The sequence below is a fragment of the Panthera tigris genome, chromosome C2 (genome assembly GCF_018350195.1).
Source record: "Panthera tigris isolate Pti1 chromosome C2, P.tigris_Pti1_mat1.1, whole genome shotgun sequence".
Lineage (NCBI taxonomy): Eukaryota > Metazoa > Chordata > Mammalia > Carnivora > Felidae > Panthera > Panthera tigris.
In genome coordinates this window covers 131,636,594-131,658,503 of record NC_056668.1, presented here as the reverse complement: position 1 = coordinate 131,658,503, position 21,910 = coordinate 131,636,594, and the positions used below count along the sequence as shown (strand labels likewise).

General features: G+C 48.2%; 1 protein-coding gene across 3 annotated transcripts in view; it reads left to right on the top strand.

Moving 5' to 3' along the window:
* COLQ (collagen like tail subunit of asymmetric acetylcholinesterase) overlaps positions 1 to 21,910 on the top strand; it is a 77,358-nt gene that overhangs the window by 22,345 nt on the left and 33,103 nt on the right. For 2 of the 3 annotated variants that reach the window (XM_042998957.1, XM_007087360.3), the window contains exons 2-11: positions 6,237 to 6,349; positions 7,460 to 7,561; positions 11,476 to 11,520; positions 11,854 to 11,880; positions 13,980 to 14,042; positions 15,779 to 15,841; positions 16,169 to 16,195; positions 16,844 to 16,888; positions 17,086 to 17,121; positions 20,322 to 20,402. In XM_042998957.1, coding sequence (XP_042854891.1) covers positions 6,237 to 6,349; positions 7,460 to 7,561; positions 11,476 to 11,520; positions 11,854 to 11,880; positions 13,980 to 14,042; positions 15,779 to 15,841; positions 16,169 to 16,195; positions 16,844 to 16,888; positions 17,086 to 17,121; positions 20,322 to 20,402 — 602 coding nt within the window. Of the gene's footprint in view, positions 1 to 244; positions 384 to 6,236; positions 6,350 to 7,459; positions 7,562 to 11,475; positions 11,521 to 11,853; positions 11,881 to 13,979; positions 14,043 to 15,778; positions 15,842 to 16,168; positions 16,196 to 16,843; positions 16,889 to 17,085; positions 17,122 to 20,321; positions 20,403 to 21,910 lie in introns of those variants that run through there. The other variant, XM_007087361.3, reaches the window with a different exon arrangement.

Below are 21,910 nucleotides of genomic sequence, written 5' to 3'. Positions count from 1 at the left end.
TGGCAGGGGCGATCCGATCCCGGGCTCCCAGCCTCGCCTCCTTCCCTGGGACAGGGGCCCTCTTCTTCCCCCAAGCTGCCCCCAGGGTAGCCTCTGGTGAGGCCAGAGCACTGCCTACCTGTTCCTGCTCCCCGGAGCTCAGGACTGGCCCCTGGACCCCTGGCATCTGGGGCAGAAGCAACACCAAAGCAGGGATTGGCTGCCTCCCACCCCAAATGCCCAGCTGGGAGTGCTCAGAGGCGTGACAGATCTCAGCCTGTCGCCAGCCTGTGTTCCCTGGCCAGTCCCTCCTTGGGCCTTGCCCACGATGACGGTTCCATCACTCAGCTTCACTCACCTGCTCACCATTTCAGGACTGCTCTGTTACTCAGCTTGCTGCTCGGGTGAGTTTGCATGCGTGTGTGTGTGTGTGTGTGTGTGTGTGTGTGTGTGTGTGTGTGTGTGCCTGCATATATGATGTGTGCATTGTTTTAGAAAAAAGGCTTGGAAGGCAGACTTGTTCTGGGTGCTTTTAGCAGTCTTTAATCTGAAACTTCTCGACCAGTGTTGGATGCAACATAAAGGGGTTTGGCAGTGGAGTTGGTGGGGACCTTGGTATACACACTCGGGTGTGTGCACTTATGTGTGCCCTTCTTGTGACCTTGACTTTGAGGTGGCAGGCTGGCAGCTGCTGCTCCTGTGGCTTTGAAGTAATGTCATGTACTGTGGTCGGGGCCAGCCCTGGTATTGGGTGGCCAAGATGTTCTCCATTACTCTCCAGGCTGACCGGCTTAGGTCATGTGGTCACTGCCAAGTCATTTTCTTTGTGGGTTGTGTCCTCACCTGCTCCCCTTGCCCATTCAGGGGCAAATTGCAAGATGGCAAATTCCTACCATGGTCTTTCAGAGAAGTTCATATACACTCAACTTTTAAGATCAGAATTTGATTTTCAGGGTGTGTGGGGGTTGGAGGAAAGTTGTAGGGTGCAGCCTTCTCTGGAATATGTGAATCAGGAAAAACTTGGAGCAGATTGAAGCCAGCTATCACTAGAACTTCACTGTAGTGGAGACATCTGACTCACATTCAGAAAGCTGAGTGGAATGTGTGCCCTTCACCTCTTCTCTCCTCCTTCTAGTACAAGTTCTAACAGGCAGGGAAAGGCCCGAAAGTGGAAGGAGGCGGGAATAAGAAGTTAAGCAGTCTCCCAACTTCACAAACGGTGGCAGAATAGTTAGTATATGGCTGTATCTGAAATTTTCTCACCCTACAAAGGCAGGATGTTTATGTGACTTCTTTCCTTTGGTGGCTTCTTTTTTTTAAGTTTATTTATTTTGAGTTGGGAAGGGGCAGGGAGAGAAAGAGAATTCCAATAAGGCTCTGTGCTGTCAGTACAGAGCCTGATGTGGGGCTCAATCCCACAAACTGAGAGATCAAGAACTGAGTCAAATCCAAGAATCAGATGCCTGACCAACTGATCCACCTAGGTGTCCCTCCTTTGGTGACTTCTAATGACACATTTTCTTGATTGGGTAGGGAATGCGGAGTGGGGGGGACTGCTTCATACAAACACAGGAGGCAGAAACAGAAAGGCTGCCTCTCATACCCTACTGATGGGCTGGCCTCGTGAGTGGGAGATGCAGACGGACACAGTGGTGACCCTGGTGTCATATGTATGAAAACAGAATTTGCAGATGGGTTGGGCTTAGGTAAGGAAACCAAGTCTCAGAAATGAGTTGTGCTGGGCCACTTAGTCACTTGCACCCAGACTCCTACTCTTTGATCCAACTCCCCATATTTCCAGGAGTAAGTTCAAGTGAATCACACTTTCCAAGGAAGTGCCCAAGAGTCAAGTGGGTATTGAGTGAAAAGGGCAAAGCCAGCATCCATAATAGTAAACGAAACAGAAACAAAAACCAAACAGTTGCCCAAAGCCTACATTAGACCCAGTGTTATTTCTACCCGTGATTTGGCACTGCAGTGGCCACGTACAGTAGGACTTCAGTGGCTTTAAGTCAGGGCAAGTGGTCCTGAAATTCCATGGTAATTGGCATTTCCCAGGCAGCTGCCTGGGTCGGAGCCACGTGGCGCACCCAGGTTTCTGCAGGCCCCGTGTTCATACGTGCATGATTGTTTCCATTACCACAGAGCCTGCTGGGGCCTTTCCAAGCTGGACCCTGGGCTGAGACATGATTCCACGGAGGCATCACAGTCCTGAAAGAGACCCACAGGCCGCTCGGATGACACCAAAATAGACATGTGAAGTCCTGGCTTAGTTGGCTGGGAGGGGAGGGAGGGGTGGGAAGCTGTTCCCAAACACATCCACCTGATGGAAATATTCTGAGCTGGAATGAGCCGTAAATAAACTAGACTGTGCTAAAAACAAACATCTCCAGGGAGTTGGGGGGGTGGGCAGAAATAGATGCTCTTCACCTGCTGAAAGTGAAGTCAAGGTCAAGGGGGAAAGGGCGAGGAGGGATGGGGAGAGGTGAACAATGCAGATGCCTCGGCAGGAAAAGCAACTTATGCTCGCTGAAGAGTTCTCCAGTTTCCAGGAAGAAATAAGAGAATTGCTTCAAATGATAGACTCTTTCATTAGTGGGAGACCACAAAGAATGTGGGGTGAAGCGAGGCACTGGAGACCATATATGGTCTGGAAAAATAAATGGTGAGGAGTGCAAATGAGCCACGTGAACCTGCCAGCCTGCCAGGTGCTCTTGGCCGGGAGAGACTTTGTGGAAAACCACAACCTCAGCCCTTAGCTGTGTGCCAAAGCACACAAAGAGCAGCAAAGGAGAAACTGCCACTGGGGTGGCATTGAAATGGTCCTGGAGTGCTGGTGCGTGTCTGCCACCTTCACCACGTGCCCCAGGCAGGGTGGAACAATGGACCCTGCCACTCCCAGCTTACCCAACAGTCCAGCAAAGAAACTTGGAGGAATTTGAAGAGGAATATGATTGGTGTTAATGTCATGCTTTATAACAACATAGCTATAGTATTTTACCACTGAGAGAGAGAGAGAGAGAGAGAGAGAGAGAGAGAGAAGTGGCCCATGACAGGTAGAATGGATCTGCCACTCACAGCTGGGCCATGGTGTTCTATTGAACAGAATCAGTGTCGTAGAACAGCCTCAGACAAGGCCAGTCTGTGACTGTGATGGACCAAGACAAAACCAGGCCACTGCGTCATCATGTCAGACACAGACAAAAGACCACCATCCAACCACAAAAATGGCCAGCCATCCCTCGATCCTTGTTAATATGCGTGAGTGCTGTTGCTTTACTAACCACAGCTTCCGTCTCCCTCTGCTCTGTTCTTCTTCTAGATAAGAACTAAGATAATCACAGACGAGCTCTCGCTCCCTGCCAGCATCTGGTCCAGAGCGAAGCCAGACTCAACTTCCTCAGAGTCTCCCCCAACATCACTGAGTGAAAGCCCAAATCCTAGAGTAAATCCTTTCTAGCACCCTCTTACCAAGATGCCACGTGGTCCCCCTGGGTGTGTATCCTCCCTCGCAATGAGTCCAAAGAGGCAGTCTCACTCAACTACAGGCGTGTTGCCGATGGGGTGGGGTTGGTTGGAGGCGCTTCGTACTGTATCTCAGGTAGTTGTCATGGGAGCCCCTTGCCTTCTTCCGAGCTCCCGACCTTTATTTCCCACATTCCCACCGCGCGTGGAAGAATGTGGAGATCAAGAGAAGAACCCTAGAACCAGACTGCTAGTCTTTGCCTCAGTTAACTGATCTATAAAATGGGGGTGACGATGACGTTCAGGATTGCTGTGAGGATTAGGTCAATTTCTATATGTGAAGCACTTCAGTGGTGCCTATGCATGTAGTGTCTTGGGTTTTATTAATTATTATTATTATCAATTTAGCAAACATTTGTGGAATATCTAGTGTATGTCATTGTACTGTGCTAGAACATGGGGATTAAAAGCTGGCTTCCATCCTCCCAGAAAGTACTATAGTCGGGAAAATACAAGGAAACTGTTTTACCCCATGGATAAGAGCTAACATAGAGGCAAACCCAGAGAAAAACATGGCAGGACCCTCAACATTGGCTTGGGAAGTCAAGGAAAGCTTCCTGGTGGAGGCGGCACCTGCCAGTTCTCGGTTAGTGAGTAAGAGTCTCCAGGATGGGCTAGGTGTCAGGGGGGAGGAGTGGGATATGAGCAGAAGGGCATTGGCAGCCCCTCAGGCCTTAGTGTCTACAGGTCAGGGGCACCAGTTAGACATCTTTCTGCCCCTCATCATGGCCTGGCCCAGTGCCTGACAAAGCATGTACTGGAATGAACAAATATCTAATACCAAATCTGACAGGTTTCCCACAAACCAGTGCCTCCTCTGACCTTCCTGTCTCATACTCTGACTCACTGTTGTCCCAGGTCCCGGCCACCTCAAAACCACCCTCGATTGTTCCTCCTCATTCACTCTTGCGGCACGCTGGCCCCCAGTTTCTTTCTCCCCAGTGACGTGTGCATTGGTTGCTTCCTTTTTTGTCCTCACCACTTCCATGGCCCTGACGGGCCACCTCCATGTCTGGCTGCTGCAAGATTATACTGATTTTCAAAATTGCATATGTATGGTGTATTGTTTATGCATTTCATTTCCGGGTAATAAAAGGGTCTTTACAAACAGAGGCATTGGCTCGGAGAGGGCCGAGGACCATTGGCATGGGCCAGTGGAATGTTCCTCCATCAGGGAGGGAGTATGTGGGAGCGCACGAAGCAGCCATTCCTGGGGAGCACCCACCAGCTGCCTGATGTCCGCAGGCAGGTCCTGGAGCACAGGGTGGAGACAGTAGGCAAGCTCAGGCCCCTGAGAGAGAAGACTGAAACTGGGTTCAGGGCCCGAGAGGCATGTGGCGGGTGACCTGCCCAAGTTCTACAAAGTCAGAGGCTCGACGTAAGGGTTGAAGGTGAGGGTACCCTCACGAGACCCAAACTGGGAACTGTAGATGTACAGCTTTTTGTGATTATGGATATCAATGCTGTGAATATTCTAGTACATGTGTTTTGGTGAACATATGCCCACTTGTCTGTTGCTAAACACCCCTTAATGAAACTGCTGGGCTGTCGGGGTTGCCTGGATTCAGCTTTAGTAGACGATACCAAGCAGTTTTCCAGGGAGGTTGAACCAACTTACACCCCCCGCCTCCAGCCAATGTACGAGAGTTCTGTTTGTTCCACGTTCTTGCCCACGTTTGTTATTTCCTGTCCTTTTCATTTTAGCCATTCTGGTGGGGTGTGGAGTGCTATCGACCCAATGTTCAGCCACTGCAGAACGGATAAGTAGATTGTGGTTTGGTCACACAATGGAACTCTCTTCAGCGCTAACAGCTACAAACGACAACCCGAATGACCCTCACAAACACTGTGTTGAGCAAAAAAAGCCATACACAAGAATTCATATTGTCTGATTCTATTTATATAAAGTTCCAGAATAGATACAATGAGTCCCTGGGGTTAGAAGTCAGAATGGTGGCGAGGGAGGTGTGCAGAGATTGGACAGGAGTTTATGGGGCTTGTGGATGATGGGGAGTTGTGTGTTTTGATCCAGGGGCCAGCCTCTAGGGTGTGTTCACTTTGCAGAAATCTGTTGGGCTGTGTGCTTATGATCTATGTCCTTTCTGTAAGGTATACTTCAACGTTGAACATACCCTAACATCGAACATGGGCAAGGCCCCGTGTTCAATAAAGCTATCAGGGTCCAGGGCCCCCGCCTTCATCTCCTCACACCCGTGTATTGAGTCATTAGACTGTAACCCTTTTGTGAGCATGGGTGACACCAAATGTGTGTGTAGAGTCTAGGATCAAGTATGTGTTTTAAATCAGGGCTCCGGGTCTTGTATAGTCCATGCCACCTTGGGCCCTGGATGCCCCCTCCCTGAGCCTTCCTCTGAGGGGCACCATCAAAGTAATTAACAAACACTTCCTTCTCCTCCTCTATTGGAGGTGTATTACGAGTCTGGACTTTTCGTTCCTTGTCACATCCACAAAGTGACAAGTCAGTCCACGAAGAAGGAGACATGGACTTTATTATGGTCATGGTGTCCATACCAGCTGCTTAACCATCTTCGTTCAGCAAAGGCCGGGGGAGGGCTACATCAAGTGGCAAACAGACGGTGCACTCACATCTAACTGGTTAGAAATCCCATTCAGAAATCTGGAGTTTGCGGCATGGGTCTCCCTAGGGTTCAGGGGACATGACAGAGGTCCCGACACTGTCGGGGCTATGAGCAGCAATTCTCTCTGCACAGCTCTTCCCGGCCTGGATCAGAAGAAGCGTGGCAGCCACAGAGCATGCTGCCTCCTGACGCCCCCTCCACCCCCGCTGTTCCCACCACCATTCTTCAGAGGAGGCCGAAGCCTGGTGAGTACCTCAGGGCTTGTGAGAGAACAGACACACGGGCTCCCCAGTGCCCACCACACAGCCCCCGCCCCCAACTTCCCCACACTTGAAGTGAGAAGCCTCCAGATTCTTTTCGAGGGATCCAACCCTTTACTCTCACACAGCAGGTTGAACTCTAGAATGGGCATTTTGCAGTTTCCTGTGTGTGTCCATTCTCCTGCTGTCATAAATAAGTTATGGAGGGAGATTCTTGTCAGCAGGAAATTGGATTTGGAAAAGTGTCCCATCTCCCTGAGAACAATGAGGTGAATTTATAACTTTCTAGGCTCCCTTCAGTTGCTCAGAACAGAATTTCCCCTTTCTTCCCAAGTATTTATGAAATTCCCTTCCACAGCCCATGTTTAACATAGCCTGTTTCTATGAGGGGGCACAGGAAATGGTCCCCCTATAGTCATACTGAGGTGTGAGAGGGAACAGGATTTGGGAAGACAACAGGCCAGAAGAGTCTTGCGACTTGGGATTCTTGAATTTTTCTGAGAATTCTTAGACCTGTACTGCCCAATGCAGTAGCCACTAGCCATATGTGTCTTCAACACCTCTCATGTGGCTCGTTAGAGTTGAGATGTGCTGTACGTATGAAATACGCACTGGATTTTGAAGACTTGGGATGAAGAAAGAAGGTAAAACGTCTCAGTAATGTTTTAATATTGAATAGATGTTGAAATGATATCTGGGACATGTTGGGTTAAATCTATTATTAAACTTAATTTTATTTCCTTCTTTTTCATTTTTTTAACGTGGCTACCAGAAAATTTTAAGCTACCTAGGTGGCTTGCATTTCATTTCTGTTGGACGGTGCTGGCCTAGACATTAGGCAAAGGCCCCTGAAATGAGCTTCCTAACTCCATCCAAAGGGGCTCTTCTATCTCTATAATCTATTCAAGCCAGGAATGTCTCAGGAGAGAACAGGAACTTGGGGCCCAGAAGGTCATCTTCTTGGGACACCCACTGGGATGTCAGGGAACCACCAATCTTGGGGACTGGATTGGGAGGCAGATCTGTGTCCAGGGGTAGTTACCCTTCTTCCGTCCCCCACGTCTGACCCATGACCATGTGTTGCTTGCATTGAAGCTTCTCTCCCCAGACATGAAGAATTTCATCCTGGAACTGGAGACCACACAGTCCTCATGTGTGCAAGGATCACTCGGCTCCCCTGGGCCCCCTGGCCCCCAGGTTGGTGCATTCCACCAGACCCTGTCCTGCTGTCTTCTGTTCAGAGCAGTAAAACCCACTGAGGAGAGTCTCTTAGAGCTGCCCTCTTCAACGCGACATGGGGGCCGCTTTTCTTTCCCTAGCTCACCTCCGGCTCCAGAGCCACGAGGCGAGTATACGGATTCCTCTTCTCTGGGAGAATGTTGGCCTCCCAGCCTTGATATCCTCACCTACACAGCGGAGACAGTAATTACCCCCACGGTACTGGATTTGGGTGGTGGTGGTGAGGGGACCAGATGAGCTGCTGTCTAGATGGATATGATTATTATTATTATAATGATCATCAGACGCTTGACGACAATTGGTTGCCCCTTATGTGACCATTGACCAATCCCCCCCCGCCCCCCCCCCCCGTAAACCAAGAAGTGCCTGCATTTGGCGCAGGAAAGCGGAGGTAATGGGGAACTTGTTAGTCTGAGCCTCATTAGACACTGTGACCAGGCAGCCTCCCCCCACCCCACTAAAGCTAAAGGAAAGAGTGAGGAACAGGTGAAATGTTAGAGAAAGGATTTTCTAGGCAAACAAGAGTACCCTCCAGAGACCCTGTCTCACAGACCCTGGCTCCCCTGGCTTGCCTGGGAGAGGGGGCCCAGCAAGGAGGACCACCCCCTGGCCTGGGGCTTGGGGCCTGCCGTGGGGAGATGAAAAAGGGTACAGGCAGTAGTCAGTTGCCCAAGTGCCTTAGGAATTCTGTCACCCCTCCTGGGTGACCCCTCCTATGGCTTCCCATCCCAGGAGACTAAGGCCCTGCAAGAGGACCCCACCTGTATCTCCTACAGTGTATCATACTAACATTGTCCACCCAACGCATATCTCTTGGGTCCTGAAGCATATCAAGCTTGTTCCAGCCTTAGGGCTTTTGTACTCGTGGCTCAGGCTTTTTGGAATGTTCTTTCCTCTGATTTTTACCAGGGCCAGCTCCTTCATTACTCAGAACAGTTTATGGGCCACCTCCTTAGAGATGCCTTCCTCAACCAGCCAGTCTATAGTACCATTCCCTGTCATTCTCAATCCTGATGACCTATTTTAATTCTCCGCACAATTTTCTCATTACGGTTTTCTTATTTTGTTATTGTTGTCGGTCTCATTGGTCTTTTTATAAAGTATAAGCTCTATGGCGAGGACTGGCACACTATGGCCAATCAGATATGGCAGCAGCCTGTTTTTGTAATTAAACTTTATTGTCTCTGGCTGCCTTTGTGCTGCAAGGGCAGAGGTCAGCGGCTGTGACAGAGATGCTGTATCAGAGGCGTAGTTTAAGATATTTACTATCTGCCTCTTTACAGAAAAGGTTTTCCGACCCGTGGTCCTAGAGCAGGGATATCGTCTGTTTTGTGCCCGGTCTGTACCAGTGCACGGGTTCTTGTGATCTCTCCATAAATATTTATTGAACGCAATAAAGAACACAAAACAGGACTTTGAACCCAGAAATGGCCAGAGGCTGCCACAGAGGGGCTAGGAAGTCTGCAGAAAAGCAAGATGGACACCGAGGAGCACCTCCCAGGTGGATTTCTATCTTCCCACCTCCAGCAGTCTACACTGGTGGATCTCAGAATGCCTGAGAACCACACGGCATGGGAAGGAAAGGGGGATTTTCTGCTGAACTCACACCCTCTCCAGCCCTGCTCGCACACCTCTAACTCACGTGATCCACTTGAGTCATTCAGAGAATGTGCTGCCCAGCTAGGTGGGGTGGGGGTAGTGGGAGCATTTGCAGCCACTTCCATTCCTTAGAACATAGTGTAAATGCTGTTCCCAAGCAAAATGAGGTCTGTGAATCAGTAACAAGGGCATCCTCTGGGAGCTTGTCAGACATGCACAATCTCATTCTCTCCTCCCCTTCACACACCCCCACCCACTCAATCAAAATCTGCATTAAAAAACATTTTTAATGTTTATTTTTGAGAGAGAGCGAGTGGGGGAGGAGCAGAGAGAGAGGAGACACAGAATCCGAAGCGCTGCACACCGTCAGCTCAGACCCCGACGGGCTCAAACTCACAAACTGGGAGATGGAGAAGCTTAACCCACTGAGCCACCCAGGCACCCCAAAATCTGCATTTCAACAAGCCCCCCTAGTAAAACATCTGCACATCAGAATTTGGAAAGCACTGAGCTAGAGCGCAATGGCCTGGTAAAATCCTTCCAGCCCATTTTAAGAAATCGAAAAAAGAGGCTTGAAAATAAGAAATGAGAGAATGGAACAGCGTTCATCCTTGCAAGGGGACTGGACGGGTGGCAGGCACACTGCCCTGGGGCTCCCTGTCACCATGGGCTCCTAGACGTTGGGGAGCAGGGAACCTCTGCCCCTCTGAGTCACACTCTCTGGGAGCCCTGGCACCCCCTAGGCTTTGATCCTCAAGGACTGTGCACCCTGTACGCTGGGCTATCAATCCAAGCTGGCCCTCACAGCCCTGAAGTAGGGCCAGGTGCTGGGGCCAGCGCAGTCCCCAGCAGGTCACTGGGCAAGTGGCTGGGGAAGTGGGGGTGAAGCCACCCTCCCAGGAAGCCCTGTTTCCACACAAGGGTGTCCAGACCAGGAGTGAGGAGGGAGAGAAGCGGGGAGGGGGGGAAAGTTAGGGGGAGCAGGGGGGCTTGAAAGAAGAGGTAAGGTGGAGGCAGGGGAAGGAGAGAAGGGGAGAGTGGAAAGGGAAATGAAATGATGACTTTGCCTCTTCCCATCCCGCAAACAGGAAAATAAATCAAAGTCTGGTTCCCAAACTTAGCTGTACATTAGAATCCCTGAGAGCTTCGGGGCACCTGGGTGGCTCAGTCGGTTAAGCAGCCAACTACAGCTCACGTCATGATTTCATGGTTCATGAGTTCCAGCCCCGCCTCAGGCTCTGTGCTGACGGCTCAGAGCCTGGAGCCTACTTCAGATTCTGTGTCCCCTTGTCTCTGCCCCTTCCCTGCTCATGTTCTGTCTCTCTTTCTCTCCCAAAAGTAAACATTAAAAAAATATTTTTTTAAATTAAAAAGAATCCCTGGGAGATTCAAAAACTCCTGATGCCTAATGCCCCTTTCCTTGAGATTGTGATGTAATTGATCTGGGTTGGCTTGGTCAGGATTTTCAAAAGATCCTCAGGGGATTCTAATGTGCAGACAGCTTTGGGAACCACTGAGGGGACTGTTTATCATTTGGACAAGTCTCAAAGGAATCATCTTTCAAACAGGCTTTGTGGTAGGTGTGTTCACCAGCAGATCATGGGGATAAAATTGCGGCCTGCTACAAGTTGATGGATTTCCTCTCTGCCGTACTGGGGAATTTGGAAAACAGTCAACCGAGCATTTCATAGACGCGTGAACAGAAAGCAGCTGCATATTGGCCGTGGGTGTGGCAGGCTTTAGTGTAGTGGGTGCTAGAGTCCCTGAGCTGGAGTCAGCCCCACTCCTGGGACTGGGCAATGAGACAAAATGCACCATTGCCCACATTCTTAACGTCTTAAAGAAGGCTTTCACTGCACCTGGTGCCCATAGATCCAGCACAGAAATTTCTAAGTTGGCTGCTCCTGTATGCAAAGAGTAACTTCCCTCTTGTCAGGGCCCCAGGGGGGCTTGGTTGAGAGCAGCTGAAAAGCTATGAGAGGTGGTGACGCATCTTGTTTTCTGCAAACAGCGTTTCTTCAAGACTCCCTAGTTGTAACCATGGCACCCCTGGAAGCACAGCTCAGGGAAAGTTACCAGAGGACAAGGAGACTGGGTTGGAGGGCACAAGAGGGTCCTTCATGGGGACCTTGGAGCCCCGAGTCTGCTAGAGGGAACCACGCTGCTAGAGGAGCCCAATGCACCAAGAGCCTCCCTCTTAGTCACGCTCCCCTCCCCACCCATCCTGCCTTGTTTTGATGGAGACCTTTTCATTTCTTATCTTGATTGCATAGGGTCCACCGGGACTTCCTGGCAAGATAGGACCAAAGGGAGAAAAGGTATGAGCCACTGCTTTCTTCAGTCCACCCCTTCTTGGTAATTCCAGCCTGTTTCCTGGGGATGCCACTGAGAATTTTCTGGTTGAGATTTCAAAGAATGTGTTAATTCTGCCTGAGAGAGTGAGGATGGGCTCCGTGATGGCGGGGCTGCTGCTGCAGGTGTGAGATCCCACTGGCGTATTTCAGCTTGGCCCACTGACATGGCAGGGGTGCTGTGAATGGCCAAGCAACCAAGCCACATGCTCATGCCCAGCCGTCAGCCCTACTAAGCTCTGTGCTTCCAGAACTTCTCTTCCAAAGAAGCCTCTGCTTACCTGTCTTCTCCATCCACAGGGGGAGCTTGGCCTACCAGGAAGAAAGGTACGGTTCATGCTGTTCTGTCAGCATTGCACGGGCAACTGTTCTCTGTGTGTGTGTGCGCGTGTGTGTGTGAGTGTGCGTGTGCACGCACCCACAAGTACTCTTAGGGGTAGGGGCCACCAGCCATACGCTTCCTTAGACTCCAGTATCCAGGTGGACAATGATGGCACTGCCATTCTGAGGACAGTGAGCTTTTTCTGCCTGTTCTTTTTTTTTTTTTTTTTTTTTTTTTTTTTTTTTGAGAGAGACAGGGAGCATGAGCAAGGGAGAGGCAGAGAGAAAGGGAGAGGGAGAGAATCCTGAGCAGGCTCCACACTGCCAGCACAGAGCCCCACGTGAGGCTCAAACCCACGAACTGTGAGATCATGATCTGACCCGAAACCAAGAGTCAGACACTTAACCGGCTGAGTCACTCAGGTGCCCCATTTTCTGCCTGTTCTTTTGGTCGAGAGCCTGCTACTGCCAGGCATCTGGACCTCTCCCAGAGGCTGCCAAGCCTGCCCAAATTTCCCCCAACCTCAGACCATCTCATTCTGCCACCCATTAGGGAAATCATCCAGGGCCCCAACCAGTGGCACTAAATGACTCTTACTGTCAATTTGATTAAACTGGAATAAAGTGCAAAACAGAAGCCAGTAGCTTTTGCCTTTTGGCCCAGCTGAAATACATAGGAGTCACTTAAGGTCATAGGGACTTTGAGTGAACCAAACACATGTTACCAAGGCTCTCATTCAGCTCAGGAAAGAGTAAACCAGCAGCCACTCAATGTGGTCAATGGATGTTGGCACTGAAACTGTAGGTCTCAGTGATAGAAGGCGGTGTAACACTGTGGCCAAACAAGGTGCTTATGATTCTAAATATAAATTATTAGTTTTCTGGTTAAATGTTCTATTCAGATGGTTTCACTATCAACAAAAGCCTCAAACAGACCTTTGCAAGCAAAATTACATCCCTCAAGGACACAGATCGCAGCTCCAGCCAAGGAACAGTGGTTATCTGAAGCGCTGGGCTGGAAGGCATTCTGGGATGGTCTTCATGCTCAGAACTAATGAGGGCCGTGATCAGTTAGTGATGTCTGCCATGAAAGTGGGAGGCAAGAGTAGAAAAGAGGACACGTGTTAGCATTTGTGATCTCCAGTTTAGGGGTTGAGCCTTCCACATGTCTAGTTAGGCTAACTGTGAAATTAGCCAGTGGGTGCAGAGGTTGAGATAGACCCCAGGTCCCCGCCCCCACTTCCTCTTGTAAGGTTTGCTCTCGCATGGCTCCTGGCTTAGGTTGGCCTCCCTAGAAGCAGAGGTAGAGACCACACGTGCCATGTAGAAGTGAACACATTAAGGGAGTTCTCTCAGAAGGATCCTGAGGGGACGGGAAGCCGGATGGTGCTGGGGAAGAAGCCCAGCTTGGGTGTGGTGTCGGATGAAGTCCGTCTTTAGCCTCATTGCTAGGGGAGCTCCGGTGTGTGAACAGCACCACAGAGCTTGTCCTGTCCTGATGTAAGGGAGCTAGGTTATTGGCCGCAGGGAGAAGAGGTGCATGAATTGCCGGGCAGCTCCAATTGACCATTGGCAAATTCCACAATTACAGGTTGCAGGAATGTGTTGTGGCAGGAAGGCAGGTAGCCACTGGGGGGATGGGCACAGTGAGCAAGTGAAAAAGATCTTGAGGGAATACCAACAGCATCTGCTGCTGTACCCCAAACAAAACCCCACCCCATTCCATGCCATATCCTTGGGGAGAACCTGTTGGAATGCAAGGAACATTTGGGTGAGTGGGCAGGTGAGTGGAGGTCATCAGCCAAGAAGTTTAGAATCCCTTCTCTATCACCATGCTTTGCCACACCGCCCGCCCGCCCCTGCACCTTCCATGTCTTGAGTAGAATAAGAGCTTATGTGTTGACATAATATAACACCAAACTCTTTAACTTATGTGTAAGTGACCCAACCTTCTAGGCTATCAGTCATTGGAGGGTGGGGATGAAGGACCTAGAAGCCATGCTTAAGGGCCCCACAGTCCCCTCTGAGCTCCCAAAACAAATCTCATTTCCTGGAAGGAAGGAGACAAACCCAGTTGTCCTGACTTTTGTTGTTCATTTTTGAAGGGTAGACCTGGCCCCCCGGGTGTTCCTGGCATGCCTGGGCCAGTCGGCCCTGAAGGACCCAGGGTAAGTATGGCACACTCTCAGGGTTCATGTGGTATCAGAACATGAGGGCGGATGTCAGCCCCCCGGCCTTTGGCACATAGTGAAACTTGTTTCCTTAAGAGGAGGAGGATGAAGAAAGGATGAGGGCTGCCCAGAGGTCCCCAAACACTTGGGGACCTTTACTTGAAATATAAGACCTTGGCCCGTCCAGCAGCTCTGCTCCTATGAGCGGGGGTGGGGGGGAGAATTGAAGGGCCACTCCCCTCTTTCACAGGAACCCCGGTTGTCCTTTGTCCTCAGAGGTAGCCTGAAATTCTTTGGTTTCCCTGAGACGACCCATGAGCTGCTTGTGTCTGGAAAGCTGTGCGGGAGTTTGGGGGTTGAGGGTGATGGGCACTGGCCAGCTGGAAAGACTGAAATCCTGCATTTAGCTAAGCTAAATGCTGATGAAATCCCTTCTTCAGACAGATGATGGAAAGCTGACACATCCACACCCATACCTTTGTTTATATTCTTCTCCCTTTGGTCAGAGACTATTGGGTGCAGATTTGACCTGCAGAAATCAGGGACGGGCAGGTGAATGTCACTATCTCCTCTGATTCAGTCACCAGCTGTATTTATTACACAGGATAGAAAACTGTGTTCCCAGTCCTCTTAGGAAAAGTCCCAAGGATATTTTTCCAAAAATCTACTTTATAGGTCTGAACTGTCCACTATGGCAGCAATTACCCATATGTGGCTACTGAGCCCTTAAAGTGTGGCTGGTACAACTGAGGAACTGAATTTTTTATTTTAATGTAAGTTTGAATTTAAAAACCTTTACTCAGTTCAGTTATTTGAAAATACGTAGGCATGTTTATAGCAACTTGAATGTGTGACTCTGCTGTTTCAGTATAAATTTTATGAAATCTAAATACAGATCGAGTATTTTGGATGAAAATTTAATGCCTGAATTGAGATATGATTTAAATATAAAATACACAACAGATTTAAAATATCTATTCTAAAAATCAGATTGTAAAATATCTCATTAATTTATATTGATTATATGTTTAAATGATAATCAGATTAAATAAAATATATTAAAGTTGATTTCACCTGTTTTACTTTTTACCTGTTTTATGTAACTTCTAAAAAAACTCTAAATTAAGTATGTGGCTCATTTTATATTTCTACTTTTTAGCACTGGTATAGAGTTTTTAGCACAGAGGGTGCTGAAAGTTCCAACTACAAACCATTCTGAGGGGCAACAGAGCCCACCCATGAGTCTTAACCCCCTGTCTCCGTAATGCATGCCCAGAGGCTGATGTTCACTCTGTTTGACTGCAAACCTGGGGTGAGAATATATGAAAATGCCTGAAAGGCCCTCCCTATGCAGAGCATAAAACAGGTGAAGTTTTCTGGGGTGTTGACATTTAGTCCTGTGAGGCCCAAGGCCCCCATGCTCTCTCCCCGCCCTCTCAAAACCTACTCCAGGAAAAGATCAAGCATTTGTAGCATATTAGCATTTAGTTTGGAGATCTGCTCTGCCTTGGGCAATTTCATTTTACGTTTAATCTCAAATACCAGAACGAAGTGTGAACTATGGAGCCTTGAACCCCTGGGAGTGAGCAAGGGAGCATGTGGGGTCCTCAGATTCACAAGCCAGCCCCAATGCCCCTAGTTCCATCATGATCTTGCCCATGATTTTCCTGGTTCTGTTTCTCTAGTAAATGTCACCGTTGGTCGTTTTCCCCATCTTCTTCTGATTCCCCCAGGGTGAAAAAGGTGACCTGGGTATGATGGGCTTACCAGGGTCAAGAGGACCAATGGGCTTCAAGGTCAGTGTGTTGGTCCAGACGGACATTCCCGGCTCTTCTCACTAAGGCTCTGGAGCAGCTGCTGTCCACAAAGATGGGGGCTGGGTGGGGCTGCTATCCTGGGCTTGGGGAATGTCACAGATACCAGAAAGCCCAGTGCCAGAGTGCTTGTCTTTACCAGCCCTTTGGGGGACATCATGCCTGGGATGCAGGGGCATACAGATGTCCTTCCTGTTATTTTCCTGGGCAGGGAGGGTCAAGCCTCTGAACAAGGCAGATGGAAAACTTTGTTCAGGCCTTTGGGGGTACATAGGGCTAATGGTAAATGCACTTTTTGCTTTCTTTTAGGGCTACCCTGGATCCAGAGGGGAAAAGGTTAGTGCTTGACTCCCATGGCTTCCCAGAGCCTGGTCTGGGCTATTGACTCTGGGGTCAGTGATGAGCAGAAGACAGGCCCAGGTTTCTCTTAAGTTAGCACCTATAGTGACCATTCCTAGATATTCCCCTGTCCTTTGTCATTGGACTGAGAGAGCAGGGAGGGGCCTCCCAAGGCAGGGCGAGTAGGTTAGGGAGGAGCTCCCAGTGGAGGTAGAGGCCCCTCACGTGGAGCAGATTAGTAGCTGAAGTCTGTACTGGTGGAGGGGAAACACAGCCTGCCTGCAGGGCACTGGAGGGAGATGGTTGGTGTTGTCTGTAGACCAAGCTTCTACCACACAACTTTCTCATCTGTCAGAAACCAAACCAAGTAAAAAAAATCCAGCCAGAACCTGGGGACAAATTTCCCACAGGAGGAGAGAGGATCTGGGACCCAGAATTTTCTGAGAGTTGCGTTTTATTAACGCAAGGGTCTTTGTGGTCCAAATAAAAGGTAGACCACAAAACATTCCTTCCCTGGGCAAGTCACCTGAGCCTACTTCTTTGCCTGTAAATGAGTGTGTTGGCTTAGGGAGCTTTCATTTTGAAACTCTCCAGTTTTACCCCAGGGTATTAACTCTTTGATTCCCTCCTGTGGTTTCCTCCTAGGGATCCAGAGGTGAAAGGGGTGACTTGGGTCCCAAAGGAGAAAAGGTAAATGGCCTTTGCATGGAATGATAAACTACAGAGGAAATGGCAGCCCTTGCCCACCGCCATCTTGTGGGCTGTCCTACTGACTGACTGACTGACTGACTGACGGCTCTATCTTGAGAACAGCTGACCACACTCTTCCACAGCCCTTTCAAGCACTATCTCAGAGGCAGTCACTATGTGTGTTGCTCTCTTCACAGGGTTTCCCGGGATTTCCTGGAATGTTGGGGCAGAAAGTAAGTACTTAGAAGTAGTAATAATAGGCCTCAGTAATAAATTGGACCTTCTTAGCACCACAAAAAGAGCTCTGGGCAGGGAAAGTGGGTTTCGTCGTGGAAGGTTTTGGTTTGGAAGGGGAGCAGGTTGCTGTGCATGTTGGTGAGAGGGTGACCGCATGGTCTGAGACCTCCCTCCAGTTCAGTGGGAGGGAAAGGATGCCCCGTCTGGGTAGAGAGGACTTTCTTTGCATTTCCTGCCTCTTAGAGGGCCATGATAATGTTCAGAAGCAGCAAGCGTCAGACAGGTGGATCAGATCTGAGCTGCAGTGGTCGAGGGCCCCAGCACGAAGCACAGGCATCTTTGGCCTAATGCTTTTGTTGAAGACCCTCAACCTAGACCCTCTTGGAGGGCAGTACGTGTACTGTCAGAGGCACACAGAGCTATTTTAACTGGGTGACAACAACTCTTTTTTATTTGCATTTTTTCATTTAAATAGTTAGCTATTTAGTGGGATTTCATGGATATCTTGCTGGGAACAAGTCTTAATAAAAATAGGAGTTCATTCAATTGACTTTAAAAAATATCCAGCCACTAATAGTAGAGCGGTGTGCCGATATGACAAAAGTTGTGGAAGTGGCAAGTGACTAATAGATTTCTGGAAACTTTTACTTAGGGCCAGGGTCTAGGAAGAAAGGGGGGTGGTGAGAGGGGGTGTTGGGATAAAGAGAGCGTACATAAATGTCCCCTAAGAACAACTGTATCTAACATAGTAACTTGTAACAGGGGTTCCTCATGCTTAAGGCATTGGCCTGGGAGATGGTCATTTTCACCTGAGCCTCAGAGAATAGTATTCTTCAAACATGCAAATGCATGCTTTCTTAGAATTCTAATTGTCTTTCAAATTTATCTTAAAGTTTTCTTTTTCCAACTTGAATTAACAATTTTTATCTGACCTGCTGTCAGTAGAGCTTGCTTGCTTATTTATTTGTTTGTTTATTTATAATGTTCATTTATTTTTGAGAGACACAGTGACAGAGTGAGAGCAGGGAAGGAGCAGAGAGAGAGGGAGACACAGAATCTGAAGCAGGCTCCAGGCTCTGAGCTGTCAGCACAGAGCCCGACATGGGGCTTGAACCCATGAACTGTGAGATCATGACCTGAGCTGAAGTCGGATGCTTAACTGACTGAGCCACCCAGGTGCCCCAAGCATATTTAAATAATGTCAGTCATCTGCCATTAATCTATTATTATTTATCACTGCCTTAAGCTGTCAAAAAACTGTTCGTGCTATTCCCTAGGTGGAGTGTTGGATTAAAAATAATTACATAAACAAATTAAAGGAAACATTAAAAGAGAAAAAACTAATTTGATTTAAAAATATTAGGCTAGGTTTTCATTCAGTGCAACAGTGAACATCAGAATAATAAATTACTGTGGAATTAAGTATGACAGCTGGCCTCTGCACCATTTACTAGGCTTGCCATGTAGAGTTCTCTTTCCCTTTCATGGCAGGCTGTTTTAAGACAGAGATGATATGATAATGGTAATTAGGTCTTAGAAATTAGATCAAGAACTTACTGTCTGCTTTCAGTTGATGAAGAGAGGGGCCACACTTCCTTCTGCCAATCTTTAAAAAAAAACAAAAAACTTACACTGTTTATGCTGCTGTTTTTCCAAGCCAAACAAAACACCCCCTGGCCTCCTCTAAACAACCAAGGGAAATGGTGCATACATCTGCATAGCCATGTAGAATCCATGCTGTTCTCCCACACTCCCTTTCTGTCCAGATGCTGGAGGACGCGACAGGTTGGCAGGAAATCAGAGGTTTAAGGACAGTTCTTGATGTGGCAAGAGTTGATGGCTTGGGTAGGGGCCAATTTGTTACGTTGGCCGAGTGACCGATCATTTCAGAGCTGTATTCTTGATCCTTACTCTTTATTAGTATTTCCTGAAATTTCCTATTATGTTATACCTCCCCTGACTTCCATGTGAAGAGCCCACTGGGTGTTTATTGTTCTGAGTGCCTGGAGGAGCTCTTTATGGACACTGGATGCTGACTAACCGAAACTCCCCGGGTTGCTGTTGCTAAAGTTAGCTTGTTGGTGGTGCGTTCTGGGCTGTGGAAGGATAACTGGAGGTAGGAATGGTGTCCTGTAGGCTCCGTCACCCAAATAAACAGGAAGTGGGCCTGGAATCCTAGCAGTACACGAGGAAAGAAAGAAACTATAGTGGAGAAATGGGTTTCACAAAAGGTTGGCCTTAAACTATGGAATTCTTCCATTGGTGCATTTGGTTCTGATTGCTCAAAGTAAGGCTTTTCAGTTAGACGTATTGCTTCCAGGGGCACCTGGGTGGCTCAGTTGGTTAAGCGTCCGACTTCGGCTCAGGTCATGATCTCGTGGTCCGTGAGTTCGAGCCCCGCGTCGGGCTCTGTGCTGACAGCTTGGAGCCTGGAGCCTGCTTCTGCCTCTGTGTCTCCCTCTCTCTCTCTGTCCCTACCCTGCTTGTGCTCTCTGTCTCTCATAAATGAATAAATGTTTAAAAAAAAAAAAGAAGAAGAAGAAGTATTGCTTCCATGTCTTTTGCAGTTATTGAGCATTTGAATATATGTCTGGAACATTTTTCCCCACGGTTTTCATCTGAATCAAATGAAAGTGAGCTAGAACTGAAACCAGTTTTTACAGAAGAGTAGGGAAGTGTATAACCCTACATAAAGGTCCTTACGTGAGCAGAAACTTCCCAAAGATGATAGTTGTCAAAACTGTGTCCAATCATTCAAAAACTCACAGATTTGAATTTGTGATAAAAGCGAAACACAGTACAACGCAAAATTGCAAATAAAAGAGAAAGCATTTTCCCCTGGCAGTTTGCAGTGTCACAGGCATACATATCACGGAAATGCAAGAATCTCCTACTTTGGCTGTTTGGGATGGTGATTTGGGACACCAAAATATGTGGCGCCCAGGAGCTGTCTGTCTTGGAGAATAAGTAACCCACCCAGGGTAATCTTTCCTTTCTCTTCCTTGAAAAATCTATCCACCTTTCACATGACCTCATCACTTTCCCAGTCTCTCAGACTGTCCGATTGGAAAAGGTCTGGAACGATCGAGTGCACTGCCCTCATGACCAATGATTGGTCTGTCTACAGACGGACCTGCAGAGGAGTGCCTGCTCCACATGCACAGATTCCTCTCTTCCTTCTCTTTCTTCTTTCCAGGGTGAAATGGGTCCAAAGGGTGAGCCTGGGATAGCAGGACACAGGGGACCCAGGGGAAGACCAGGAAAACGAGGCAAGCAGGTAAGGATCCCAGTGCTTACCACGCCCCTGAGGTCATTCCCTCCTGATGTAGGCAGATGGGATAGAGAGGCAGACAGGTGGAGCCAATCAGCATAGGCACAGTCCCCAACATCGTCTAGGCTGGTGGGCAGAAAGAGCACCACTTCCAGGAGCTCCTGCCTCTCTAGGCTAACCGAGGTTTGAAGCAGATGGGCTAGAATGCCCCGTTCAAACTGTGTCCAAGGCCAGAAGCAGGAGTGGATCTTTGCTTCATACGAACAGGTCTACCTTAACCAAAGCAACTGGGAATGGAAGCCAGATCTTGTTGTTTACCCAGAAAACTTGCTTTTTGCCTCAATGCTCCAGACACAAATGGAGTCTGGGGGAATATCCAAATATTTCCTTGCTGTTGAAAGGTCTTCTGAGTCTCAACAATAGAGTGGTTTTTCCCTACTCGGGCCCCTGAACTGTAAGTGACTCTCTTTATGGGCACTATTAAGGGCTTGGGGAAATTGTTCATTCTGAACGCTCCCTGGTCAGCAGGCACTTGTGACGTGAGAGGGAGAGGAAGGATGAAGGCACATTTGCCTGAGCTGCCTTTAGAGCTGTATTGAGTGCCTCGGAGAAGCTTCTTGTCTTTTCTCTAATGGACAGGCATCATTTCTTTACTTTTTTGGTTGTCTGTTTGTAGACTTTCACCTCTTTTTCCATTATAAATGTAATATGTGATCATCACAGAAAACTTGGAAAATTCAGAAAAGTAGAAGGGAAATCATCTGAAGACCTAACACCCAGACATAACCCTGTTACCATTTTGGTGTGTTTCCTTCCAGTATTATTTCTTTGTGAACTTTCTGGTTGTTTGTTTCTTTTATACCCAATATCTAGTTGTTGTATCCTAAAACTTCAACTTAAAGTCACACATTTTTGCGCATTCCTGCACATATTTATTAAGCTCTTTTAAATGTCTGCATTGCATTTTGTAAATGAGTAAAGCAGTAGACTGCTTGGACAAGAGAGGCCTAACTAAAATTATATACAGATGCTGAGAGGTGAATATCTTTGGGCACAAACCTTTTTCCATTCTTATGTTTTTATTCTTTTCTTAGGCTGGGTCCATGGTTCTCAAACTTTAGCTTATATCAGAATCACTTAGGGGGCTGATTCGATACAGATTTCTCTGCCCCAGGTGCAGTGGTTGTAGTTCCAAGTTTGCCTCCTATTGTCCCCAGCACCTAGGCCTTATTTTTTAGAGGATCTGATGTAATTGACCTGGCATGGGGCTTTAGAATGGGTTGTTGTGGTTTTTTTTTTAAAGCTCTCTATATGATTCTAATATGTAGCCAACGTTCAGAACAATGATCACAGTGTGGAGCCAGTTCTGGTCTTTTCCAAGTGAAGTTAGGAATGACACAGGCTCCAACCCCAGATAATACAAATTCCATTATAACTTTTGAAGTCGTAATGGTCCAGTTCAGTTTTTGAGGTTTTACAATGGCTGGCATGTCCATGACTTCACAATGATGCCA